Here is a 24,497-nt window from a genome sequence, read left to right on the forward strand (position 1 = left end):
ATTCTTACCCACCCACTACTCTTTTCAACGATCACAGCAACCCTTACCCACCCACTACTCTTTCATCACCCCCGGAAGAACATCGACCAATGGCACCCCCACCAACTACCCCTTCAACAACCCTGGCGGCACCCCCGGCAGAGACCCAGGAGGCTACCGGGGACACCCAGCCGACACCCGCGGCACCACGTCGGTCGCAGAGGACTATCAAACCCCCGAACAGACTAAATCTATAGAAGGGGTGAATGTGATGAAATATATTCCATTCATCACTGCCTGTGACTGTGGTCGGTTTCAGTGTCATTTCCCTTCCCCCAGTCCTCATTGTATTATGTATTGGAATGTGCTGGAATGTGCTGTGTGTAGGGCTCCGCCCATACCTGGCCCCTTTTGTAAGCTGGCTCAGTCTGGCCTCAGCCTCCAGAAGGAAGACATCTCTCTCTTTTACGTGTTACTTTCTAATTTAATAAAAGCCTTGTTTTGTTTCGCTAACATCGAGTCTCGGAACTCACTGAGGCACATCACATCTGTCCATGATAGTATTGGTAGCAGTGACCACCACACAGTCATTGTGGAGACGAAGTCCCGCCTTCACACTGAGGACACCCTCCATCGTGTTGTGTGTCACTACCACCGTGCTAAATGGGATAGATTCAGAACAGATCTAGCAGCTCAAAACTGGGCATCCATGAGGCGCTGTGGGCCATCTGCAGCAGCAGAATTGTATTCCACTATCATCAGCAGCAGTGAGAGCGGACCGACCTGTGAGGGAACAGGCGAAGGGGGAGCGAGGTAATAAAGCCCGAGGCTCGAGGCCCAGACCGAGCTATTGGGAGCAGCAGCGAGAGCGGACCTCAACAGGCAACATTCGAAAGTAACGTCAGTGATTTAAAGTGACGTCGGCACAAGGGAAGCAGCTGATTGGAAAGAGTCCGGGAGCTGGAGCTGTCAAACAACAACAACTGTGAAACCGCTAAAGTCACGTCACAATCAGGGGAGGAGCTGATTGGTAAGCAGTGTAGTGTATGTACCTTTAAGAGAGAACTACTTTTACAGCTCCTGTATACTGTAGCACCGGCAGTGACCACACCTGTATATAAGCCTTGAGCAGGCATCTGTACTGCTAGTTTTTAGACTACCCTCATCCAGTAAACACCTGTTGATTGTTGATCTGCAGTCTCCGTCTATTTATTGAAGAACACCATACCTTAAGATTCACGGATTCAACAGTGGCGATGAGGTCGATTCGAATCTACCTGCAACTCTGCATTTCCTCCCAAGGATTCGCTCCGGAGGACAGTGGAAGAAGTCGAGGCCAGAAGCACGGGCGTCGCCCACGAGCAACCGCCCAGTCATCTGGCAGAGAGTGAACATCGCAGGGGAGGTTGTTGAGAGCTGGGCTTGGTTCTCCAGCCACGACGATCCAGCAACAGACTGGCAACAGGTACAGCGCAGACCCTTCCCGGACAGCGGCGGCTGGAGCCGACCGACGGCACAGAAAAGGCCAAGCAGCGTCGACGGGGTAAGAGAGAGGGTAAAGCGCACAGGGCGCAGCCGGGGGTTGAAGACCGAGCGGCGTCGACGGACAACAAAAAGAGAGAGAGGGTAAAGCACAGCCGGGGTTCAGGACCGAGCGGCGGCAACGAGAGAGGCGCAGAGGAGAACGCGCAGAGCGCAGCCAGGGCAAAAGGGCTGAGCAGCATCCGCGGGGAAAGAAAGGAAGCGCGGGAGACGCCATTTGAGCCGCGGAGAAGAAGGGAGAGCGTGGGAGATGCCATTTTTGAAGCCGCAGCAGAGAAGAAGGGCGAGCGCGGGAAGAAAGGAAAGCGCGGGAGACGCCATTTTGAGCCAGCGGAGAAGAAGGGAGAGCGCGGGAGACGCCATTTTAGCCAGTCTAACCACACCCAGGGATGCCGAAGAGTGGCAGTGTCACAGCGTTCGACAATGAAGTCGAAGGTTGGGCAACATATGTGGAACGCATTGAGGTGTACTGCAAGGCGAATGAAGTGCCAGATGGCAGGAAAGCACTGGTTTTGTTGAATTCCATGGGTGCAAAAATGTATGGCTTACTGCGAAACCTAATAACCCCAGAGAAGCCAGTGGATAAGGATTTCGAAAGCATAGTGGAAATCCTACAGGACCACTTAAACCCCACACCGCTGCTGATAGCAGAAAGATTTAAGTTCCACAAAAGGAACCAGCATAAAGACGAAAGTAATGCTGAGTATTTAACGGAACTGCGCAAGCTATCGAAACACTGCCAGTTTGGAATGGGACTAGCAGATACGTTAAGGGACAAGTTTGTGTGTGGGCTTCAAAGTGAAGGAACCCAGAAACGGCTTCTATCAGAAAAGGATCTTACGCTGGACAAGGCTTTCAGCATGGCAGTATCACATGAAGCAGCCGCACAGGGCGCTGCAGAGATACAACGGAGACCGCAAGAATATGGCACCAATGAAATGTCATATGGAGCAGGGAAGTGTTATCGCTGCGGCAGAACAACACACGACCAGAAGGATTGTTGGTTCAAGGACCAAGTGTGCAGACAGTGTGGAAAAGCAGGACACATAGCAAGAGTCTGCAGGTCAGGGAAGAAAACCAGCAGAAAGAAATTTCCACAGGAGAAGTACAAAAAGGTACATAAGGTGATGGACAGTAGTTCAGACGAACAGAAAAGTGATACAGACTCCGGAAGCAAGGAGCTGGGTTGTCTGAAACTACATAATGTAATCAAAATGGAGGATCACCAGACTATCTGGGTCACGCTCAAGATAGACGGAGTCCAAGTGAAAATGGTATTGGACACAGGATCAGCCCTAACAGTCATAAACCGAAGGGACTACAAGCGGCTATTCTCACATATACCCTTGAAAGCTACAGAGATTGTCTTGAAGACGTACACGGGGCAAAAAGTCTACCCCAAAGGAAAAATAAGGGTGAACGTAATATACAAAGGCCAGGAAATACCAAAAATGGACCTATATGTATTGCCAGATGGTGGACCGCCACTACTAGGACGTGAATGGATCCGGAAGATACAATTAGATTGGCATTCCATACAGGCACTGAAGGTTGAGGCCAAAAAGGATGACGACGTCACACCTGGACGACTGTCAAAAATGCTAACTGATGCAAAAGAAGTGTTCCAGGAGGGACTCGGAACACTAAAAGGCATAACAGCGACGATTAAAATAGAGGAAAATGCAAGCCCAAAGTTTTTTAAGGCCAGACCGGTGCCTTATGCAATCCGCCCAGCCGTCGAAGCAGAGCTGGAAGGTTTGGAACGTTCAGGAGTACTGTCCAAAGTGGACTGGAGCGAGTGGGCTACACCCATCGTTCCTGTAATGAAGAGGTCGTTGAGTAATACGCCTGGGGAACCAAAGAAGGTCCGCATCTGTGGGGACTTTAAGGTGACAGTGAACCCAGTCCTTCACACTGTACAATATCCGCTTCCGCGGATTGAAGATATTTTCGCCTCGCTATCTGGAGGAAAACGCTTCACTAAGATTGATCTGGCCCAGGTGTACCTGCAAATGGAGGTAGAAGAAGCCTCGAAACAACACCTCACGATCAACACTCACAAAGGTCTCTACCAATACAATTGGCTGGTGTTCGGGGTAGCATCGGCTCCGGCTATTTGGCAAAGGGCAATGGATCAAGTCCTGCAAGGGATTCCAGGGACCCAGTGCTATTTGGACGACATCCTGGTCACGGGCGAAAATGACAGTGATCACCTCGCCAACCTGGAGAAGGTGCTCACTAGATTGAAGGAATATGGGCTACGAGCTAATCGCCACAAGTGCGAGTTTTTCCAGAAGCAGATCTCGTATTGTGGCCACGTTATTGATGAAGAGGGGTTACATAAGTCCCCTGAAAAGATTGAGGCAGTAGTCAAGGCTCCAGCACCGGAAAATGTGTCACAACTGAGGTCGTTCCTCGGGCTGGTGAACTACTACCATAAGTTCTTACCAAATTTGTCTACAGTATTGTGATGAAATATATGCCTTCATCAGCCTATGTGTTTTACCTGTGTGTTTCACCTGCTTGTATTGTGTGAACCGCCCCCTTTTGTTCCTATTGTGTGTATTGGCTACGCCCCTGTCTTTTGCCATATAAAGGTCTCAGGAGCTGCATGAGTCATTCCTACCAGACGCCCGATGTGGGAAGACCTGTAATGCTGCTATGTTCTTAGTGATTAAAAACCTTAGTTGAATCCTTTAAATTCCTTGTCTTTGAGTTATTGAAGGCACATCAATTTTAATCACTAAAACACCAGGATGGATCGACTCCTGAAACCAGAGTGCTTGGATCTGGACCCCCATGCCTCAGACGCAGCCACACAGTTCGGACACTGGTTCCAATGCTTCGAATTTTTCATTGCAAACTCATCCACTGCCATAGCCACAGCCGAAACCGCTACCGGCGACATGAAACTGGGAATCCTGCGAAACTGGGTGAGCCATCGGGTCTCCCCCCTCATCCAAGATGCCACCAGCTACGAGGAGGCCTGCACCATCCTGAAGGCCCACTACGCGCGGCCAATAAACGTGGTGTACGCCAGGCATCTTCTGACTACTCGCACGCAGCGGCATGGTGAGTCACTAGAGGACTTTATACTAAACCTAAAAGTACTGGGCAGAGACTGTAACTGTAAGGCCGTGTCTGCCATCGTGTACACGGAGGAGCTGATTCGAGACTCCCTTATTGCGGGCCTCAGTTCAAATTATATTCGGCAGAAACTGTTTGAAAAGGAGGGACTGGACTTAAAACAGGCTATAGACATAGCGCGATCGCTGGATATGGCCCAGAGGAATTCTGAATCCTGTTCCCCAGGCCACGCGGCCCACTCCGCCTCGTGCGCACCGTGGGGGCCGCCATCTTGGAAGCCATCTTCACCTCCCAGGTCTCAGGCCAGCCCAGCACCGTCGGAGCCCCAGCCTCCACCCAGGAGTCCCACTACTGCCGCGATGCATCGGGGCCCGAAATGCTACTTCTGCGGCCAGGACAAACACTCCAGGCATCTGTGCCCAGCGAAGGGCACCACCTGTTCTAAATGTGGGAAGAAAGGACATTTCAGCAAAGTCTGCAGAGGGAACCCCGCCTCCAACTCCACCACTGCCGCATGCGCGCCGTGGGAGCGGCCATCTTGGAAGCCATCTTGTCCACCCTCATGGAGTCCACCATCTTGCCCCGACTACACGGACCTCCAGGACCCACTGATGGCCTCGATCACAGTGGATCAGTCCAGGCCGCATCCGTTGTCTAAATCGATGATGGACATAGAGGTAAACGGGAACAAGGTTAAATGCTTGATTGACTGCGGGAGCACCGAAGGCTTTATTCATCCTAGCCTGGTAAAACGACTTTCACTAACGATAGTCCCCACACAGGGCAAAATCGCCATGGCCGATAAGACTCGTACCTCAAAAATTACAGGTTTCTGCGCGGTTATGTTGTCGGTAAAAGGCAATGATTACAGAGATTTTAAACTATTGATAATGCCAGATCTCTGTGTGAGCGTGATCTTGGGTCTGGACTTCCAGTGCCACCACCAAAGTATCACGCTTACCTACGGTGGGTCCCAGCCGCCCCTCACAGTGTGCGGTCTAGCTACCCTGAAGGTCAAGCTGCCCTCTCTGTTCGCCAACCTCGCACCCAACTGTCGACCCATAGCGACCAAGAGTAGGCGGTACAGCTGGGAGGACAGACGGTTCATTGCGTCGGAAGTAGAAAGACTCAAGCGGGAAGGTATCATCGAATGCAGTACCAGCCCGTGGCGCGCCCAGGTAGTAGTAGTTAAGGGTAGCGAAAAGAAGCGGATGGTGATAGATTATAGCCAGACGGTTAATCTATACACCCAGCTAGACGCCTACCCTCTGCCCCGCATAGCGGATATGGTTAACCAAATCGCGCAATACCGGGTGTTTTCCACCATCGACTTAAAATAGGCATACCACCAGCTCCCCATTAGGCCGGAGGACCGTCCATACACCGCCTTCAAGGCGAACGGACGTCTCTACCACTTCCTCAGAGTCCCCTTTGGGGTAACGAACGGGGTCTCGGTCTTCCAGCGGGAAATGGACCGCATGGTCGATGAGAACCAGTTAACAGCCACCTACCCATACCTAGACAACGTCACCATCTGCGGCCATGACCAGCAAGACCACGACTCGAACCTCGCGAGATTTCTGAAAACCGCCCTCAGACTCAATCTCACCTACAACGAGGATAAGTGTGTCTTTAGCACCACGCACCTCTGTATCCTGGGCTGCGTGATGGAAAACGGGGAAATCGGTCCGGACCCCGACCGATTGCGCCCCCTACGGGAGCTACCCCTACCAAACACTCCCAAGGCCCTGAAAAGGTGCCTGGGGTTTTTCTCCTATTACGCCCAATGGGTCCCCAATTATTCCAACAAGGCCCGTCCCCTCCTGAAATCAACGTCCTTCCCGCTCACGGCCGAGGCCCACGCCGCCTTCAACAGCATTAAACATGACATTGAGAAGGCCGCGCTGCGGGCAGTGGACGAAAACATCCCTTTCCAGGTCGAAAACGATGCGTCCGACTTCGCTTTAGCAGCCACCCTCAACCAGGATGGGCGGCCCGTAGCCTTTTTCTCAAGAACCCTCCAAGGGCCCGAGATCAGGCACTCCTCGGTAGAGAAGGAGGCCCAGGCCATAGTGGAGGCAGTGCGGCACTGGAGGCACTACCTAGCCGGCAAACGCTTCACCCTGCTTACCGACCGGCGGTCGGTAGCCTTCATGTTTAACAACAAACAGAGGGGGAAGATCAAGAACGACAAAATTCTCAGGTGGCGGATCGAACTCTCCACGTTTGAGTACGACATAATATATAGGCCGGGGGCCCTCAACGAATCCCCCGACGCCCTATCACGAGGGATGTGTGCCAGCATCCAGGGGGACAGGCTACAGGGCCTCCACAATGGCCTCTGCCACCCGGGGGTCACCCGGCTATTCCACTTTATAAAATCCCGTAACCTGCCCTATTCCATCGAGGAGGTCCGGTCTATGACCAGGGACTGCCGCACTTGTGCGGAATGCAAGCCCCGTTTTTTTCAGGCCCGACCGAGCCCACCTGATCAAAGCTACACGGCCATTCGAACGCCTGAGCTTAGATTTCAAGGGACCACTCCCCTCCACCGACCGCAATGTGTACTTCCTCAACATTGTGGACGAGTACTCCTGCTTCCCATTCGCCTACCCCTGCCCAGATATGACCAGTGCCACGGTCATCAAGTGCCTCGGCAACCTGTTTTGCACGTTCGGCATGCCCAACTACATCCACACTGACAGGGGGGCGTCGTTCATGAGCGATGAACTGCGCCAATACCTGCTGTCAAAGGGGATAGCCACGAGTCGGACCACTAGTTATAACCCCCGGGGCAATGGGCAAGTGGAGAGGGAGAACGCGACAGTGTGGAAGGCGGTCACCTTAGCACTAAGGTCTAAAGGCCTCCCCACCTCCCGCTGGCAGGAGGTCCTCCCAGACGTACTCCACTCGACAAGGTCGCTACTGTGTACTGCTACTAACGCCACTCCTCACGAGAAGATGTTTGTTTTTCCCCGCAAATCAACCTCCGGAGTATCCCTACCCTCGTGGCTCTCCGCCCCAAGGACAGTCCTGTTACGGAAACATGTGAGGGGCCACAAAACGGATCCCCTCGTGGAGGCAGTACACCTACTCCACGCAAACCCACAGTACGCGTACGTCAAGCACGCCGACGGGCGTGAAGACACCGTGTCCATAAAGGACCTCGTCTCGGCAGGAAGTGACGACGACGACCCATCACCACCACCCCCAGAAGAACCTCCACCATCCCCAGAGGTATCCTCACCACCCCCAGCAGTACCTGCAACAACCCCAGCACATGGGTATGCCCAGGAGGGCACCACGGACTCCCGGTCAGAACCCGAGGTACTGTTGCGACGTTCAGGAAGGACTATCACACCCCCGGACAGACTAAATCTGTAGAAGGGGTGAATGTGATGAAATATATGCCTTCATCAGCCTATGTGTTTTACCTGTGTGTTTCACCTGCTTGTATTGTGTGAACCGCCCCCATTTGTTCCTATTGTGTGTATTGGCTACGCCCCTGTCTTTTGCCATATAAAGGTCTCGGGAGCTGCATGAGTCATTCCTACCAGACGCCCGATGTGGGAAGACCTGTAATGCTGCTATGTTCTTAGTGATTAAAAGCCTTAGTTGAATCCTTTAAATTCCTTGTCTTTGAGTTATTGAAGGCACATCAAGTATTACACCCACTGAACACCCTACTGCAAACGGGGGTACCATGGAAGTGGAATGACGAATGTAAACGAGCTTTCCAGAAGTGCAAAGAATTGATCACATCAAAAGAGGTGTTGGCCCATTTCAACCCAGCACTACCAATTCGGTTGGCGTGTGATGCATCCCCCTATGGTATTGGAACGGTGCTATCGCACAAATTCCCAGACGGGTTGGAGAGGCCAGTAGCCTTTGCGTCTCGGTCACTAACCTCAGCCGAGCGCAACTATGCCCAGATTGACAGGGAGGCCCTCCGCCTAGTATAGGGAGGAAAAAAATTCAACCACTATCTGCATGGGCAGAAGTTCACCTTGCTGACTGACCACCAACCACTTGTCTCCATCTTTAATCCAAAGAAGGGCGTTCTGGTGATGACTGCACAACGGCTACAAAGATGGTCCCTTTTTCTAGGGGTGAACCAATATGAAATCGAGTATAAGGACACGAAACAGCATGGAAACGCTGATGGGCTATCACGCCTACCACTGCCTACTGCGGAGGGAGCACCAGCAGTGGACCCTGTCGAAATATTTTATTCATCGATAATTGAACGCTTGCCAGTAACTAACGCGGATATAGAGAAGGAGACCCGAAATGATCCGACACTGTCTCGGGTATATGATTTGACGGTGAAGGGATGGCCAACACATGGCGACTCACTGTTGCCAGCATTCTCATCCAGAAGAGAACAGCTGTCAGTATGCCAGGGGACAGTGATGTGTGGATCCCGAGTGGTGATTCCACCCAAGTTAAGGGAGAGAGTGCTAAATGAGCTTCATGAAGGTCATCTGGGAGGGGTGAAAATGAAAAGCCTTGCTAGGGCTTATGTGTGGTGGCCAGGGATCGATCAACAAATCGAGTACCTAACAAAGAACTGCTCAGGATGCCAGAAGGTCCAAAATGCACCACCACATGCCCCTCTACACCCATGGGAGTGGCCCTCCTCTCCATGGCAACGGGTGCATATTGATTTTGCTGGTCCATTCATGGACTCAATGTTCTTAATAGCAGTGGATGCGCACTCGAAATGGCCTGAGGTGATCAAAATGTCCTCCACCACTACGGAGAAAACGATTGCAGTCCTACGGACCATATTTGCCAGGAACGGCTTGCCAGAGCAGATTTGCTCTGATAACGGACCACAGTTTGTGTCCGAAGAGTTTCGGAAATTTATGAGAAGGAATGGGGTAAGGCATTACACATCCGCCCCGTATCATCCAGCCACAAATGGATTGGCTGAGAGGTTCGTACAAACCTTTAAAAAGGCAGTAAGGGCCATGTGCGATGATGACATTCCAGTACAGCATAAGGTGGACAATTTCTTGTTAGCCTACAGAAATGCGACACATGCAGTTACCAACCAGACCCCGGCCATGATGTTCTTTAACCGACGGTTGAGGTCTCGTCTGGATTTGCTCAGACCAAATGTGCGAAGAAATGTTGAGGGTAAGCAATTCCAGCACATCAATGAGAAGCCGACAAGGAGCTTCAATGTAGGACAACCAGTCTTGGCCCGCGACTACCGAACAGAGAAATGGTAACCCGGAACGATATGCACACGGCAGGGGCCACTAATGTACACAGTGGATGCCGGGGAGAACATTGTGAGACGCCATGTCAACCAGATCCTAGCGTCACAGGAACGAGTCAACCCCATGTCTCGCGTACCTGGGGATGAACCCGACATCTACCCCAGAGACAGTAGCAGCGGAAGCTGATGAACTAACTGACGACGGGGCCAGAATCGCCTCCGCACCAAGAACAAGACACTCGGGAAAGGCGCTATCCAGAAAGGATCAGGAAGCCGCCCCAAAGACTGAATCTATAAATGGACTATTTCAGTTAAATGCGCATGTTAAAGTGTTAACTGTTATTTGAATGTTATGGTACTGTTAATCTAAAAGGGGAGGAATTGTAGTGTATGTACCTTTTAAGAGAGAACTACTTTTACAGCTCCTATATACTGTAGTACCGGCAGTGACCACACTTGTATACAAGCCTTGAGCAGGCATCTGTACTGTTAGTTTTTAGACTACCCTTATCCAGTAAACACCTGTTGATTGTTGATCTGCAGTCTCCGTCTATTTATTGAAGAACACCATACCTTAAGATTCACGGATTCAACAAGTAGGACCTGGTGAGTATTTCTACAGTCCAGTCGTTAAACTAAAAGTAAGGTCTCCAGTTTAGAGTAAGTAGTGTTTAAAGTTAAGTATGGTCCCTAGTGTATTTAATATTCTTTAATTTAAAGGGAATAAATTAAGGGTAGGTCATGGCAGGGCAGCTCGGCAGCGTGGAGTGCACCTCCTGTGCTATGTGGGAAGTCAGGGACACTTGGTGTCCAGGGCGAACACGTGTGCAGGAAGTGTCTCCAGCTGCAGCTACTCGAAATCCGTGTTTCAGAGTTGGAGCTGTGGCTGGAGTCACTGTGGAGCATCCACGAGGCTGAGACCTTCGTGGATAGCACTTTTAACGAGGTGGTCACACCGCAGGTAAAGAGTGCATAGGCAGACAGGGAATGGGTGACTGCCAGACAGAGTAAAAGAACTAGAAAGGTAGTGCAGGAGTCCCCTGGATCCATCTCCCTCTCCAACAGATTTTCTGTTTTGGATACTGCTGGGGGAGATGGTTTCTCAGGGCAATGCAGCAAGAGCCAAGTCCGTGGCACTACGAGTGGCTCAGCTGCACAGGAGGGGAGGAAAAAGAGTGGGAGAGCAATAGTGATAGGGGATTCTATCGTAAGGGAAACAGATAGACGTTTCTGTGGCCGCAGACATGACTCCAGGATGGTAGGTTGCCTCCCTGGTGCCAGGGTCAAGGATGTCACTGAGCAGCTGCAGGACATTCTGAAGGGGGAGGGTGAACAGCCAGAGGTCGTGGTCCATGTCGGTACCAAAGACATAGGTAGAAAGAGGGACAAGGTCCTGCAAGCAGAATATAGGGAGCTAGGAAATAAATTAAAAAGCAGGACCTCAAAAGTAGTAATCTCAGGATTGCTCCCAGTGCCACGTGCTAGTGAGAGCAGAAATGGGAGAATAGACCAGATGAATGCGTGGCTGGAGAGATGGTAAAAGAGGGAGGGATTTAAATTCCTGAGGCATTGGGACCGATTCTGGGAAAGGTGGGACCTGTACAAGCTGGACGGGTTATACCTCGGCAGAAATGGGACCAACATCCTCACAGGCGGGTTTGCTCGTGCTGTTGGGAAGGAATTAAACTAGTTTGTCAGGGGGCTGGGAACCTAAGTATGGGCCCAGAATGGAGAGAAACAAAGCTGGAAGTGCAAGTTAGAAAAGTAGTCAGCAAAACTAGTAGGGAGCAGAAACAAAGGCCAACAGTAAAGAGGGTCAAAGTGCAGAAAAATATTAAACAGGCAAAGTTGAAGGCACTTTATCTAAATGCACGTAGCATTCGCAACAAGGTGGATGAAATAATGGCACTAGTAGAAGTAAATGGGTATGATGTAATTGCCATTACAGAGACATGGTTGCAGGGTAACCAAAGCTGGGAACTGAATGTTCCAGGGTACTCAACATTTAGGAAGGACAGACAAAAAAGAAAGGATGTTAATAAGAGATGAGATCGGTACGGTAGAGATAAAAGATCTTGGCTTGGCAGATCGTGATGTAGAACTGGAATCAGTTTGGGTGGAGCTAAGAAACAGCAAAGGGTGAAAAACATTGGTGGGAGTTGTGTATAGGCCACCAAACAGTAATGGTAATGTAGGGCACAGTATCAATCAAGAGATTAGAAGTGCATGTAACAAGGACAATACAGTAATCATGGGGGACTTTAATCTACATATTGACTGGGCAAATCAAATTACCACTAATGGTGTGGAGGACAAATTCTTGGAATGCATGCGAGGTGGTTTACTGGATCAGTATGTGGAGGAACCAACCAGGGAACAGGCTATTCTGGATCTGGTATTGTGTAATGAGAAAGGGCTAATCAATAATCTTGTGGTAAAGGGGCCTTTAGGGACAAGTGACTATAATATGATTGAATTTTACATTAAGTTTGAGAGTGATGTAGTCCAATCTGAAACTAAGGTCTTCAATCTAAACAGAGGAAACTGCAAGGGTATGAGGGATAAGTTGGCCATGGTAGATTGGGAGACTACACTAAAAGGTATGAAGGTGGACATACAATGGCTAACATTCAAGGAAATAATGCATAATTTGCAACAAACATATATTCCTCTAGGGCATAAAAACCCAAAAGGAAAAGTTGTTACGTCCGTGAATAATTGAGACACGGACAGCAGGCGTGAACAAAATAAGTCTTTACTGGTGGAAGTCAATAGTGAAACTAAAAACACAGAGGCTCACTAGCGCCTTTTATACAGGGGTGGTCACTGCCGGTACTGCAGTCTGAGACCAGTTATTCTCTTAAAGGTACATACACAACAATTCCTCCCCTTTTAGATAAACAGTACATAACATTCATTTAACAACTAAATGATAACTAATTACAATCACAATTACTGTTGCTAGATACATTGGTTAAGTTTAAGCAATTATAAGTTCAGTCTTTGAGGAGGCTTCCTGATTCTGTCTGGATAACGCCTCTTTGGGGTATCAGGTTCTTCTGGCAATGTTGAATCGGGATCAATGTCGTTGTTTGGTTCATCTGCTTCCAATATTACCGGTTCTGCGGTAGCTGCAATTGGAATGTCGATTTCATTACCAGGTGTATCAGATCGTGGTGTGGAGTTGACGTTTTCCAGTGACTCTAGAATCTGGTCAGCATGGCGTCTTACAATGCTCTCCCCAACGTCCACGGTATACATGAGAGGTCCTTGTCGTGTACAAATCGTTCCTGGCTGCCATTTCTCTGTGCGGTAGTCCCGGGCCAAAACTGGTTGACCTATCTTAAAACTCCTGGTCGGCCTTTCATTCATATTCTGAAACTGCCTGTTCTCCACATCTCTTCGGACGTTTGGCTTAACCAAATCCAAGCGGCATCGTAGTCTTCGATTGAAGAACATCATGGCTGGAGTTGGTAACCGCATGTGTCGCATTGCGGTAGGCAAACAAGAAGTTGCCCACCTTGTGTTGTAGGGGTATATCTTCATTACACATTGCCTTGATAGCCTTCTTGAATGTTTGGACAAACCTCTCGGCCAATCCATTAGTGGCTGGATGATATGGGGCAGATGTGTAATGCTTAACACCATTGTTCTTTAAGAACCTCCGGAACTCTTCAGACACAAACTGTGGTCCATTGTCAGAGCAAATCTGTTCAGGCAGCCCATTCCTGGCGAATATGGTTCGTAAAACTGTGATAGCTTTTTCCGTGGTGGTTGAGGACATTTTTATTACCTCTGGCCACTTTGAATGTGCATCCACCGCAATTAAAAACATCGAGTCCATGAAGGGACCAGCAAAATCAATGCACCCTTTGCCATGGAGATGAGGGCCACTCCCATGGATGCAGAGGAGCTTGTGGTGGGGCGTTTTGGACCTTCTGGCATCCTGCACAGCTCTTGGTCATCTCTTCGATTTCTCTATCGATTCCCGGCCACCACACAAATGCTCTGGCTAAGCTCTTCATTTTTACCCCACCCAGATGACCCTCATGAAGCTCATTGAGCACTCTATCCGTCAACTTAGGTGGAATTACTACTCTGGATCCACACATCAAGGTTCCTCTGCACACTGACAGCTGTTCTCTTCTCGGCGAGAATGCTGGCAGCAGTGGTTCGCCATGTGCTGGCCATCCCTTCACCATTAAATCTTAGACCCGTGATAGTGTCGGGTCATTCCGTGTTTCCTTTTCTATGTTTGCATTCGTCACAGGGAGACATTTGACTATGGTCGAGTGGAATAACTCCATTGGATCCACTGCAAGGTCTTCTTCTTCCACCGTCGGCAACGGTAGACATGACAATCCATCAGCATTTCCATGCTGTTTAGTTCCTTTGTACTCGATGTCATATTGGTGTGCCCCTAGGAAAAGGGACCATCTCTGCAGCCGTTGTGCTGTCATTATCGGTACGCCCTTCTGAGGGTTGAAAATGGAGACAAGAGGTTGATGATCGGTTAGTAGAGTAAATTTTTGACCGTGCAGGTAGTGATTGAACTTCTTCACCCCCCACACTAGGCTGAGGGCCTCTCTGTCAATCTGGGCGTAGTTACGCTCGGCAGAAGTTAACGAGCGTGACGCAAAAGCTATCGGCCTCTCTAAACCATCAAGGAATTTATGTGACAGTACCGCCCCAATGCCGTAGGGAGACGCATCACACGCCAGCCTGATTGGCAGTGCTGGGTTGTAGTGAGCCAATACTTCCCTTGAAGTGATTAAGTCCTTACTCTTCTGAAAAGCACGCTTACAATCATTGCTCCATTTCCATGCTACCCCCGTTCGTAGCAGGGCGTTCAGTGGGTGCAGAATTGTCGACAAATTCGGCAAAAACTTGTGATAGTAATTCACCAATCCGAGGAATGACCTCAGTTGCGACACATTTTCAGGCGCTGGGGCCTTAACAACCGCTTCAATTTTGTCAGGGGACTTATGTAACCCCTCTTCATCAATCACGTGGCCACAATACGATATCTGTTTCTTAAAAAATTCGCACTTGGGGCGGTTGCCTCGCAGCCCATGTTCCCGTAGTCTAGTGAGCACCTGTTCTAGGTTGTTAAGGTGTTCACTGTCATCTTCACCTGTTAGAAGGATGTCGTCCAAGTAACACCGAGTCCCCGGAACCCCTTGCAGGACTTGTTCCATCGCTCTTTGCCATATTGCCGGAGCCGATGCTACTCCGAATACCAATCGATGATACTGGTAAAGACCTTTGTGAGTGTTTATCGTGAGATACTTCCTAGAGGACTCCTCAACCTCCATCTGCAAATATGCTTGTGCTAGGTCAATTTTTGTAAAACACTTCCCTCCAGACAGTGAGGTGAAGATGTCTTCTATCCTTGGAAGAGGATATTGTACTGTGTGAAGGACTGGGTTCATCGTCACCTTGAAATCCCCACAGATGCGAATCTTCCTTGGCTCCTCGGACTTATTGCTTAATGTTTTCTTCATGACAGGAACGATGGGTGTCGCCCACTCGCTCCAGTCGACCTTAGACAACACGCCCGCCTTCTCCAGCTCTGCCTCAACGGCTGGGCGAATTGCATATGGTACCGGTCTTGCTTTGAAAAACTTGGGAACTGCATTCTCTTCTATTTTTATCAAGGCGGTTACACCTTTAAGCGTGCCCAGTTCTTGTTGAAATACCTCTTTGGCGTTAGCTAAGATTGTTGACAACCGTCCAGGAGTGACGTCTTCATCTTTTTTACCGTCCACCGTCATTGCATGAATGGAGTGCCAATCTAAGTTTATCTTCCTGATCCATTCCCGTCCCAATAACGGTGGTCCACCATTTGGCAGTATGTAGAGATACAATTTCCGTATTTTCTTGCCGTTGTATTCGACAGGCACCCTTATTTTTCCTCTGGGGTATACTTTTTGCCCCGTATACGTCGTCAAGACGATGGATGTCTCTCTCAAGGGTATGTGTGAAAATAGCCGCTCGTAGTCTCGTCGCCAGTGTTACTTCCGTGAATAATTGAGACACGGACAGCAGGAGTGAACAAAATAAGTCTTTACTGGTGGAAGTCAATAGTGAAACTAAAAACACAGAGGCTCACTAGCGCCTTTTATACAGGGGTGGTCACTGCCGGTACTGCAGTCTGAGACCAGTTATTCTCTTAAAGGTACATACACAACAAAAGTGATCTAACCATGGCTAACAAAAGAAATTAAAGCTTGTATTAAGTCAAAGGAGGAAACTTATAAAGTTGCCAGAGAAAGCAGTCAGCCTGAGGATTGGGATCTTTTTAGAAATCAGCAAAGGGGGATCAAGAAATTGATAAAGAAAGGGAAAATGGAATATGAGCACAAACTAGCGAAAAATATAAAAACGGATTGTAAAAGCTTCTATAGGTATGTGAAAAGGAAAAGAAGGTAAATGTAGGTCCTTTACCGTCGGAGATGGGAGAATTTATGGGGAATGAGGAAATGGGAGGGAAATTAAATAAATGCTTTGTTTCTGTCCTTCACAGAGGAAGACACAAAAAGCCTCCCAGAAATATGAGAAAACCAAGGGTGTGACGAGAATGAGGAACTTAAAGAAATTATTATTAGTAAAAAAACAGTAGTAGCAAAATTAATGGGACTAAAAGTCAATAAATCCCAAGGACCGGATGACCTACATCCTAGGGTTTTGAAAGAGGTGGCCATTGGAATAGTGGACGCATTGGTTGTCATCTTCCAAAATTCTATAGATTCTGGAACGGTTCCTGCAGATTGGAGGATAGCAAATGTAACCCCACTATTTAAGAAAGGAGGGAGAGAGAAAACAGGGAACTACAGACCTGTTCGCCTCACATCAGTTGTTGGGAAAATGCTGGAATCTATTATAAAGGATGCAGTAACTGGGCACTTAGAAACTAATAGTAAGATTGGGCAGAGTCAACATGGATTTATGAAAGGGAAATCCTGTTTGACAAACCTATTGGAGTCCTTTGAGGATGTAACTAGTGGAGTAGAGAAAGGGGAACCTGTAGATGTGGTGTATTTGGATTTTCAGAAGGCCTTCGATAAGGTCCCACACAAGAGGTTGGTGAACAAAATTAGGGCAGATGGAATTGGGGGGGTAATATACTAGCATGGATTAAGAATCCAAAGAAGGTTCACTCGGTTAATCCCGGGGATGAGGGGGTGGTCATATGAGGAGAGGTTGAGTAGATTGGGACTCTACTCATTGGAGTTCAGAAGAATGAGAGGCGATCTTATTGAAACATATAAGATTGTGAAGGGGCTTGATCGGGTGGATGCGGTGAGGATGTTCCCAATGATGGGTGAAACTAGAACTAGGGGGCATAGTCTTAAAATAAGGGGCTGCTCTTTCAAAACAGAGATGAGGAGAAACTTCTTCACTCAGAGGGTGGTAGGTTTGTGGAATTTGCTGCCCCAGAAAGCTGTGGAAGCTACATCATTAAATAAATTTAAAACAGAAATAGATAGTTTCCTAGAAGTAAAGGAAATTAAGGGTTACGGGGAGCGGGCAGGAAATTGGACATGAGTCTAGGTTCGGAATGGTCATGGCCCTGTGGGTAGTGGAGTGGGCCCAGGGGCCGTGTAGCCTGGTTCTGCTCCTACTGTGTTCTAATTCTGTGTTAGATTTCAGGAGATGGTTTTATTCCTGTTCCTGGCTGGGGTGGAGATCGCCTTTACAGAAGGTAAGTACTGTAGAAAATATAGGGACAGAGTGATCTCCTGGAAGAATTTCGATCGCCTAGATGGGTCGGAGAGGAATTTCCCAGATTTTTTTCTCCCAAATTGGCCATTGGGTCTTTATCTGGTTTTCCGCCTCTCTCGGGAGATCACATGGGTTCGGGTGGATGCACAGTGATAGAAGATTTGAGGTTAGGATCAGATCAGCCATGATCTTATTGAATGGTGGCGCAGGCTCGAGGGGCCGATTGGCCTACACCTCCTATTTCTTATGTTCTTATGTTCTTATTGGTTAACAGACAGAAAACAAGGGATAAATGGTTCTTTTTCAGGATGGCAGGCTGTGACTAGTGGGGTACCGCAAGGATCGGTGCTTGGGCCCCAGCTATTCACAATCTATATCAGTGATTTGGATGAGGGGAATAAATGTAACATTTCCAAATTTTCTGATGATACAAAGCTAGGTGGCAGTGTCAGTTGTGAAGAGGATGTGAAGAGGCTTCAAGGTGATCTCGACAGGCTCAGTGAGTGGGCAAGAACATGGCAGATGGAATATAATGTGGATAAATGTGAAGTTACCCACTTTGGTAGAAAAAACAGAAAGACAGAGTATTTCCTAAATAGTGAAAGGTTGGGGATTGCAGATACTCAAAGGGACCTGGGTGTCCTTGTACATGAGTCACTGAAAGTGAATGTGCAGGTGCAGCAGGCCATTAGGAAGGCAAATGGTATGCTGGCCTTCATTACAAGAGGATTTGAGTACAGGAGTAAAGAAGTCTTACTCCAATTATATAGGGCCTTGGTGAGACCACACCTGTAGTACTGTGTACAATTTTGGTCTCCCTACCTAAGGAAGGATATACTTGCCATAGAGGGAGTGCAACGAAGGTTCACGAGTTTGATTCCTGGGATGGCGGGACTGTCGTATGAGAAGAGAATGAGTAAACTAGGCCTGTATTCTCTTGAATTCAGAAGAATGAGGGGATCTCATTGAAGCATACAAAATTATTACAGGGCTTGATAGGATGGATGCTGGGAGAATGCTTCCCTTAGCTGGGGAGTCTAGAACCAGGGGCCACAGCCTCAAGATAAAGAGTAAGCCATTCAGGACTGAGATGAGAAGACATTTCTTCACACAGAGGGTGGTAAATCTTTGGAATTCTCTACACCAGAGGGCTGTGGAGGCTCAGTTATTGGGTATATTCAAAACAGAAGTCAATTGATTTCTGACTAGTAAGGCCATCAAGGGATATGGCGATAGGGCTGGTGAATGGAGTTGAGGCAGAAGATCAGCCATAATCTCATTGAATGGCGGAGCAGGCTCGAAGGGCCGAATGGCCTAATCCTGCTCCTATTTCTTATGTTCTTATCTGTAACCTCATGGCCCGGCATATCCCTCACTCTAGCATTACCATCAACATAACATAAGAACATAAGAATTAAGAGCAGGAGAAGGCCATACGGCCCCTCAAGCCTAGTCCACCATTCAATAAGATTGTGGCTGATCATCGACCTCAACTTCACTTTCCCGCCCGATCTCCATATCCCTTGATTCCTCTAGCGTCCAAAAATCTATCTATCTCAGCCTTGAATATACTCAATGACTCAGCATTCACAGCCCTCTGGGGCAGAGAATTCCAAAGATTCACAACCCTCTGAGTGAAGAAATTCATCCTCATCTCAGTCTTAAATGGCCTACCCCTTATCCTGAGACTATGCCCCCTAATTCTAGACACACCAGCCAGGGGAAACAACCTCTCAGCATCTACCCTGTCAATCCCCTTCAGAATCTTGTATGTTTCAATGAGATCACCTCTCATTCTTCTAAACTCCAGAGAGTATAGGCCCATTCTACACAATCTCTCATCATAGGACAGCTCTCTCATCCCAGGAATCAATCTAGTGAACCTTCGTTGCACCGCCTCCAAGGCAAGTATATCCTTCCTTGGATAAGGAGACCAAAACTGTGCACAGTACTCCAGGTGTGGTCTCACCAAGGCCCTGTACAATTGTAGCAAGACTTCCTTACTCTTATACTCCAACCCCCTTGCAATAAAGGCCAACATGCCATTTGCCTTCCTTATTGCTTGCTGTACCTGCATGCTAGCTTCCTGTGTTTCTTGCACGAAGACACTCAAATCTCTCTGAACACCAACATTTGAAAGTTTCTCACCATTTAACAAATATTCTGTTTTTCTATTCTCCCTACCAAAGTGAATAACCTCACATTTCCCAATATTATACTCCATCTGCCACCTTACTGCCCACTCACTTAGTCTATCTATATCCCTTTGCAGACTCTTTGGGGGCGATTTTGCCGGCGCTCAGGGGTCGGGTTTAAGAACATAAGAACATAAGAAATAGGAGCAGGAATAGGCCACTTGGCCCCTCAAGCCTGCTCCACCATTCAATAAGATCATGGCTGATTTTGGGCTCAAAGCCACTTCCCCGCCTGCTCCCCATAACCCTTCAGTCCCTTATCTTGCAAAAATCTGTCTAACTCCACCTTAAATGTATTTAATGACCCAGCCTCCACGGCTCTTTGGGGCAGAGAATTCCACAGATTTACGACCCTCTGAGAGAAGAAATTCCTCCTCATCTCAGGTCTAAAAGGGCGACCCTTTATTCTAAAACTGTGCCCCCAAGTTCTAGATTTCCCCACGAGTGGAAACATCCTCTCTGCATCTACCTTGTTAACCCCCCTCAGTATCTTGTATGTTTCAATAAGATCATTCTTCTAAATTCCAATGAGTATAGGCCCAGCTTGCTCAACCTTTCCTCATAAGTCAACCCCCTCTTCTCTGGAATTAACCTAGTGAATCGTCTCTGAACTGCCTCCAAGGCAAGTATATCCTTCCTTAAATAAGGAGACCAAAACTATACGCAGTAATCAAGGTGTGGTCTCACCAATACCCTGTACAGTTGTAGCAGGACTTCCCTGCTTTTATACACCAACCCCCTTGAAATAAAGGCCAACATTCCATTTGCCTTTTTGATTACTTGCTGTACTTGCATGCTAACTTTTTGTGTTTCATGCACAAGAACCCCCAGGTCCCTCTGACCTGTAGCATTTTGTAATCTCTCTCCATTTAAATAATTTGCTTTTTTATTTTTCCTGCCAAAGTGTATAACCTCGCACTTTCCCACGTTATACTCCATCTGCCAAATGTTTGCCCACTCACTTAGCCTGTCTATATCCCTTTGCAGATTCTTTGAGTCCTCTGCACAACTTGCTTTCCCACCCATCTTTGTATCAAATGCAAACTTGGCTACATTACACTCGGTCCCTTCATCCAAGTCATTAATGTAGATTGTAAATAGTTGAGGCCCCAGCACTGATCCATGTGGCACCCCACTAGTTACCGTTTGCCAACCGGAAAATGACCCATTTATCCCGACTCTCTGCTTTCTGTTAGTTAGCCAATTCTCTATCCATGCTACAGTAATATATTACCCCCAATTCTGTGAGCTCTTATCTTATGCAGTAACCTTTCATGTGGCACCTTATCGAATGCCTTCTGGAAATCCAAATACACTACATCTACTGGTTGACCTTTGTCCACCCTGCTCGTTACATCCTCAAAGAACTCCAGCAAATTTGTTAAACATGATTTCCCTTTCATAAAATCATGCTGACTCTGCCTGACTGCATTATGATTTTCTAAATGCCCTGCTACTGCTTCCTTAATGAAGGACTCCAGCATTTTCCCAATGACAGATGTTTGGCTAACTGGTTGTGGTAAACCACTTTTGTCGTTCACTATCGTTACACTATAGTTATCACTGTTATATCGTTACTCTATGGTTATCACTGTTCACACTGTTGTATCACTATACGAGGTCGCCTCTTGTCACGCTGTTATACCTGGGCTGACCACTGCTGACTCCGCCCATGGCTCCACCTACCTGCCCAGGTATAAAGGTGGTCGACTGGCTGGTATTCCTCCTTGTTGGATCCGATCACCCACGAGGGTGGGCTCTGTTATTTAGCCAATAAAAACCTATAGTTACTTTCTTAACTCGTCGCTTTTCATTGGATGAATTGATAGGTATATCAATTTTATTGGCTGATTCACTGGTCTATAGTTTTCTGCTTTCTGTCTCCCTGCTTTCTTAAATAGGGGTGTTACATTTGCAGTTTTCCAATCCGCTGGGACCTCTCCAGATTCATTGGAATTTTGGTATATTGCAATCAATGCATTCAATATCTCTGCAGCCACTTCTTTTAAGACCCTGGGATGCAGGTCATCTGGTCCAGGGGACTTCACAGAATCACAGAAACCCCACAGTGCAGATAGAGGCCATTTCGGCCCATCGAGCCTGCACCGATACATATCCCACCCGATCCCCGTAACCCCTACACCAACACATATCCCACCCCTATCCCCGTAACCCCACGTATTTAATCCCCCTAACACTAAGGGTCAATTTTATCATAGCCAATCAACCTAACCCGCACATCTTTGGACTGTGGGAGGAAACCGGAGCACCCGGAGGAAACCCACGCAAACACGGGGAGAATGTGCAAACTCCACACAGACAGTCGCCCGAGGCCGGATTCGAACCCGAGTCCCTGGCGCTGTGAGGCAACAGTTTAGTCCCATTATTTTACCAAGTACTATTTCCTTAGTGATAGTGATTGTCTTTAGTTCCCCCCTCTCTGTGGCCCCTTGCTTATCCATTTTTGGGATGTTGTTAGTGTCTTCTACCGTGAAGACAGATACAAAATATTTGTTCAGAGTCTCTGCCATTTCCCCGTTCTCCATTATTAATGCCCCAGTCTCATCCTCTAAGGGAGCAATGTTTATTTTAGCTAACCTCTTCCTTTTTATATACTTGTAGAAGCTCTTACTATCTGTTTTAATGTTTCTTGCCAGTTTTCTCATAATTCATCTTCTCTCTCTTTATTTTTTTAGTCATCCTTTGCAGGTTTTTAAAAATTTCCAAATCCTCTGGTCTCCCACCAATCTTGGCAACATTGTATGCCTTCGTTTTCAATTAGATACCATCCTTTTTTTCCTTAGTTAGCCACGAATGGTGCTCCCTTCTCTTAAAATCTTTCTTTCTCACTGGAATATATTTTTGTTGAGTTATGAAATATCGGCACCTGCATTTCAACTGTCTTACCCTTTAATTTATGTTTCCAGCCCACTTTAGCCAGTTCTGCCCTCATGCCATTGTAATTGCCTTTGTTTAAGATCAGGACACTGGTTTGAGATACAACTTTCTCACCCTCCAACTGAATTTGAAATTCAACCATGCTATGATCACTCTTTCTTAGAGGATCATTTACTATGAGATCATTTATTATTTCTGTCTCATTACACAGTACCAGATCCAAGATAGCCTGCTCCCTGGTTGGTTCCATTATATACTGTTCTAGGAAACCACCCCGGACACACTCTATGAACTCCTCCTCAAGGCTACCATGGCCAATTTGATTTGTCCAATCAATATGGAGATTAAAGTCACCCATGATTATTACCGTACCTTTTTTACAGGCCTCCATTATTTGTTGATTTATACTCTGTCCAACAGTATTGCTACTGTTTGGGGGCCTGCACACTACGCTCACCAGAGACTTTTTCCCTTTATTATGTTTTATCTCTACCCAAACCGATTCTACATCTTGATCTTCTGAGCCAATATCACTTCTCATCACTGCACTGATCCCATCCTTTACCAACAAAGCCACCCTGCCTCCCTTTCCTTTGTGTCTGTCCTTCCGAATTGTCAGATACCCTGGAATATTCAGTTCCCAGCCCTGATCACCTTGCAATCACGTCTCCGTAATGGTGATCAGATCATACCCATTTTATCTATTTGTGCCGTCAACTCATCTATCTTGTTATGAATGCTGCGTGCATTCAGATATAGAGCTTTTAACTTTGTCTTTTTACCATTTCTCCTTGTTTTGGCCCCATTTTCTGTTTCTCTCTTATTTTTAAACATTCTGTCCCTTCCTGTCACACTCTAGTTATTATTTCCCCCATCTCTATCCTGCTCTATTGCTTTCTCATTTCTCATTGACTTTTTAAATTCCCGCTCACCTGGATCCTCCCCCCACTATTTAGTTTAAAGCCCTCTCCACAGCCCTAGTTATTTGATTCGCCCGGACTCTAGCCCCAGCATGGTTCAAGTGAAGCCCGTCCAAACGGAACAGCTCCCTCTTATCCCAGTACTGGTGCCAGTGCCCCACAAATCAAAACCCATTTCTCCCACACCAGTCTTTGAGCCACTCGTTCATTTCTCTGATCTTAGTTACCCTATGCAAATTCGCTCGTGGCTCAGGTAGTAATCCAGAGATTATTACCTTTATGGTTCTGCTTTTTAATTTAGCCCCTAGCTGCTCATACTCTCTCAGCAGAACCTCTTTCTTTGTCCTACCTATGTCATTGGTGCCTATGTGGACCATGACAACTGGATCCTCCCCCTACCACTCCAACTTCCTCTTCAGCCCAGAGGAGATGTCCTTAACCGGGCAGGCAACACAGCCTTCGGGACTCACGCTCTCGGCTGCAGAGAACAGTATCTATCCCCCTAACTATAGTATCCCCTATCACTACAACATTTATTTTTACTCCCCCCCACTCGAATGGCTCCCAGTACCGCGGTGCTGTGGTCAGATTGCTCATCCTCCCTGCAATCCCTGACCTCGTCCACACAGGGAGCAAGAATCTCATACTTGTTTGACAAGGCCAAGGACTGAGGCTCCTCCATCATTACCTCCTGCATCCCAATACCTGCCTCGCTTGTAGTCACACCCTCCTGTCCCTGACCATGGGTCAAATTGGAAGTAATTACTCTAGTGGATGTGACTGCCTCCTGGAACTTAGCGTCCAGGTAACGCTCCCCCTCCCTAATGTGTCGCAGTGTCCGAAGCTTGGACTCCAGCTCATCAACTCTGAGCCAAAGTTCCTCGAGCAGCCAACATTTGCAGCAGATGTGATCGCCTTAGACCT

At 47.8% G+C, this 24,497-nt stretch overlaps 1 protein-coding gene across 6 annotated transcripts in view; it reads left to right on the forward strand.

Moving 5' to 3' along the window:
- Window positions 1–24,497, forward strand: part of mss51 (MSS51 mitochondrial translational activator) — an 85,558-nt gene that overhangs the window by 9,450 nt on the left and 51,611 nt on the right. For 2 of the 6 annotated variants that reach the window (XM_086000584.1, XM_086000585.1), the window contains exon 2: window positions 1,178–10,369. The exons of 3 other annotated variants lie outside the window; for them this stretch is intronic. In XM_086000584.1, coding sequence (XP_085856710.1) covers window positions 1,911–3,992 — 2,082 coding nt within the window. In that variant the 5' untranslated portion in view covers window positions 1,178–1,910 and the 3' untranslated portion in view covers window positions 3,993–10,369. Of the gene's footprint in view, window positions 1–1,177; window positions 10,442–24,497 lie in introns of those variants that run through there. One more of the 6 variants, XM_086000587.1, reaches the window with a different exon arrangement.

The sequence above is a fragment of the Somniosus microcephalus genome, chromosome 11 (genome assembly GCF_052327205.1).
Source record: "Somniosus microcephalus isolate GS21.2 chromosome 11, FLI_Smic_1.0, whole genome shotgun sequence".
NCBI classification, from domain to species: domain Eukaryota; kingdom Metazoa; phylum Chordata; class Chondrichthyes; order Squaliformes; family Somniosidae; genus Somniosus; species Somniosus microcephalus.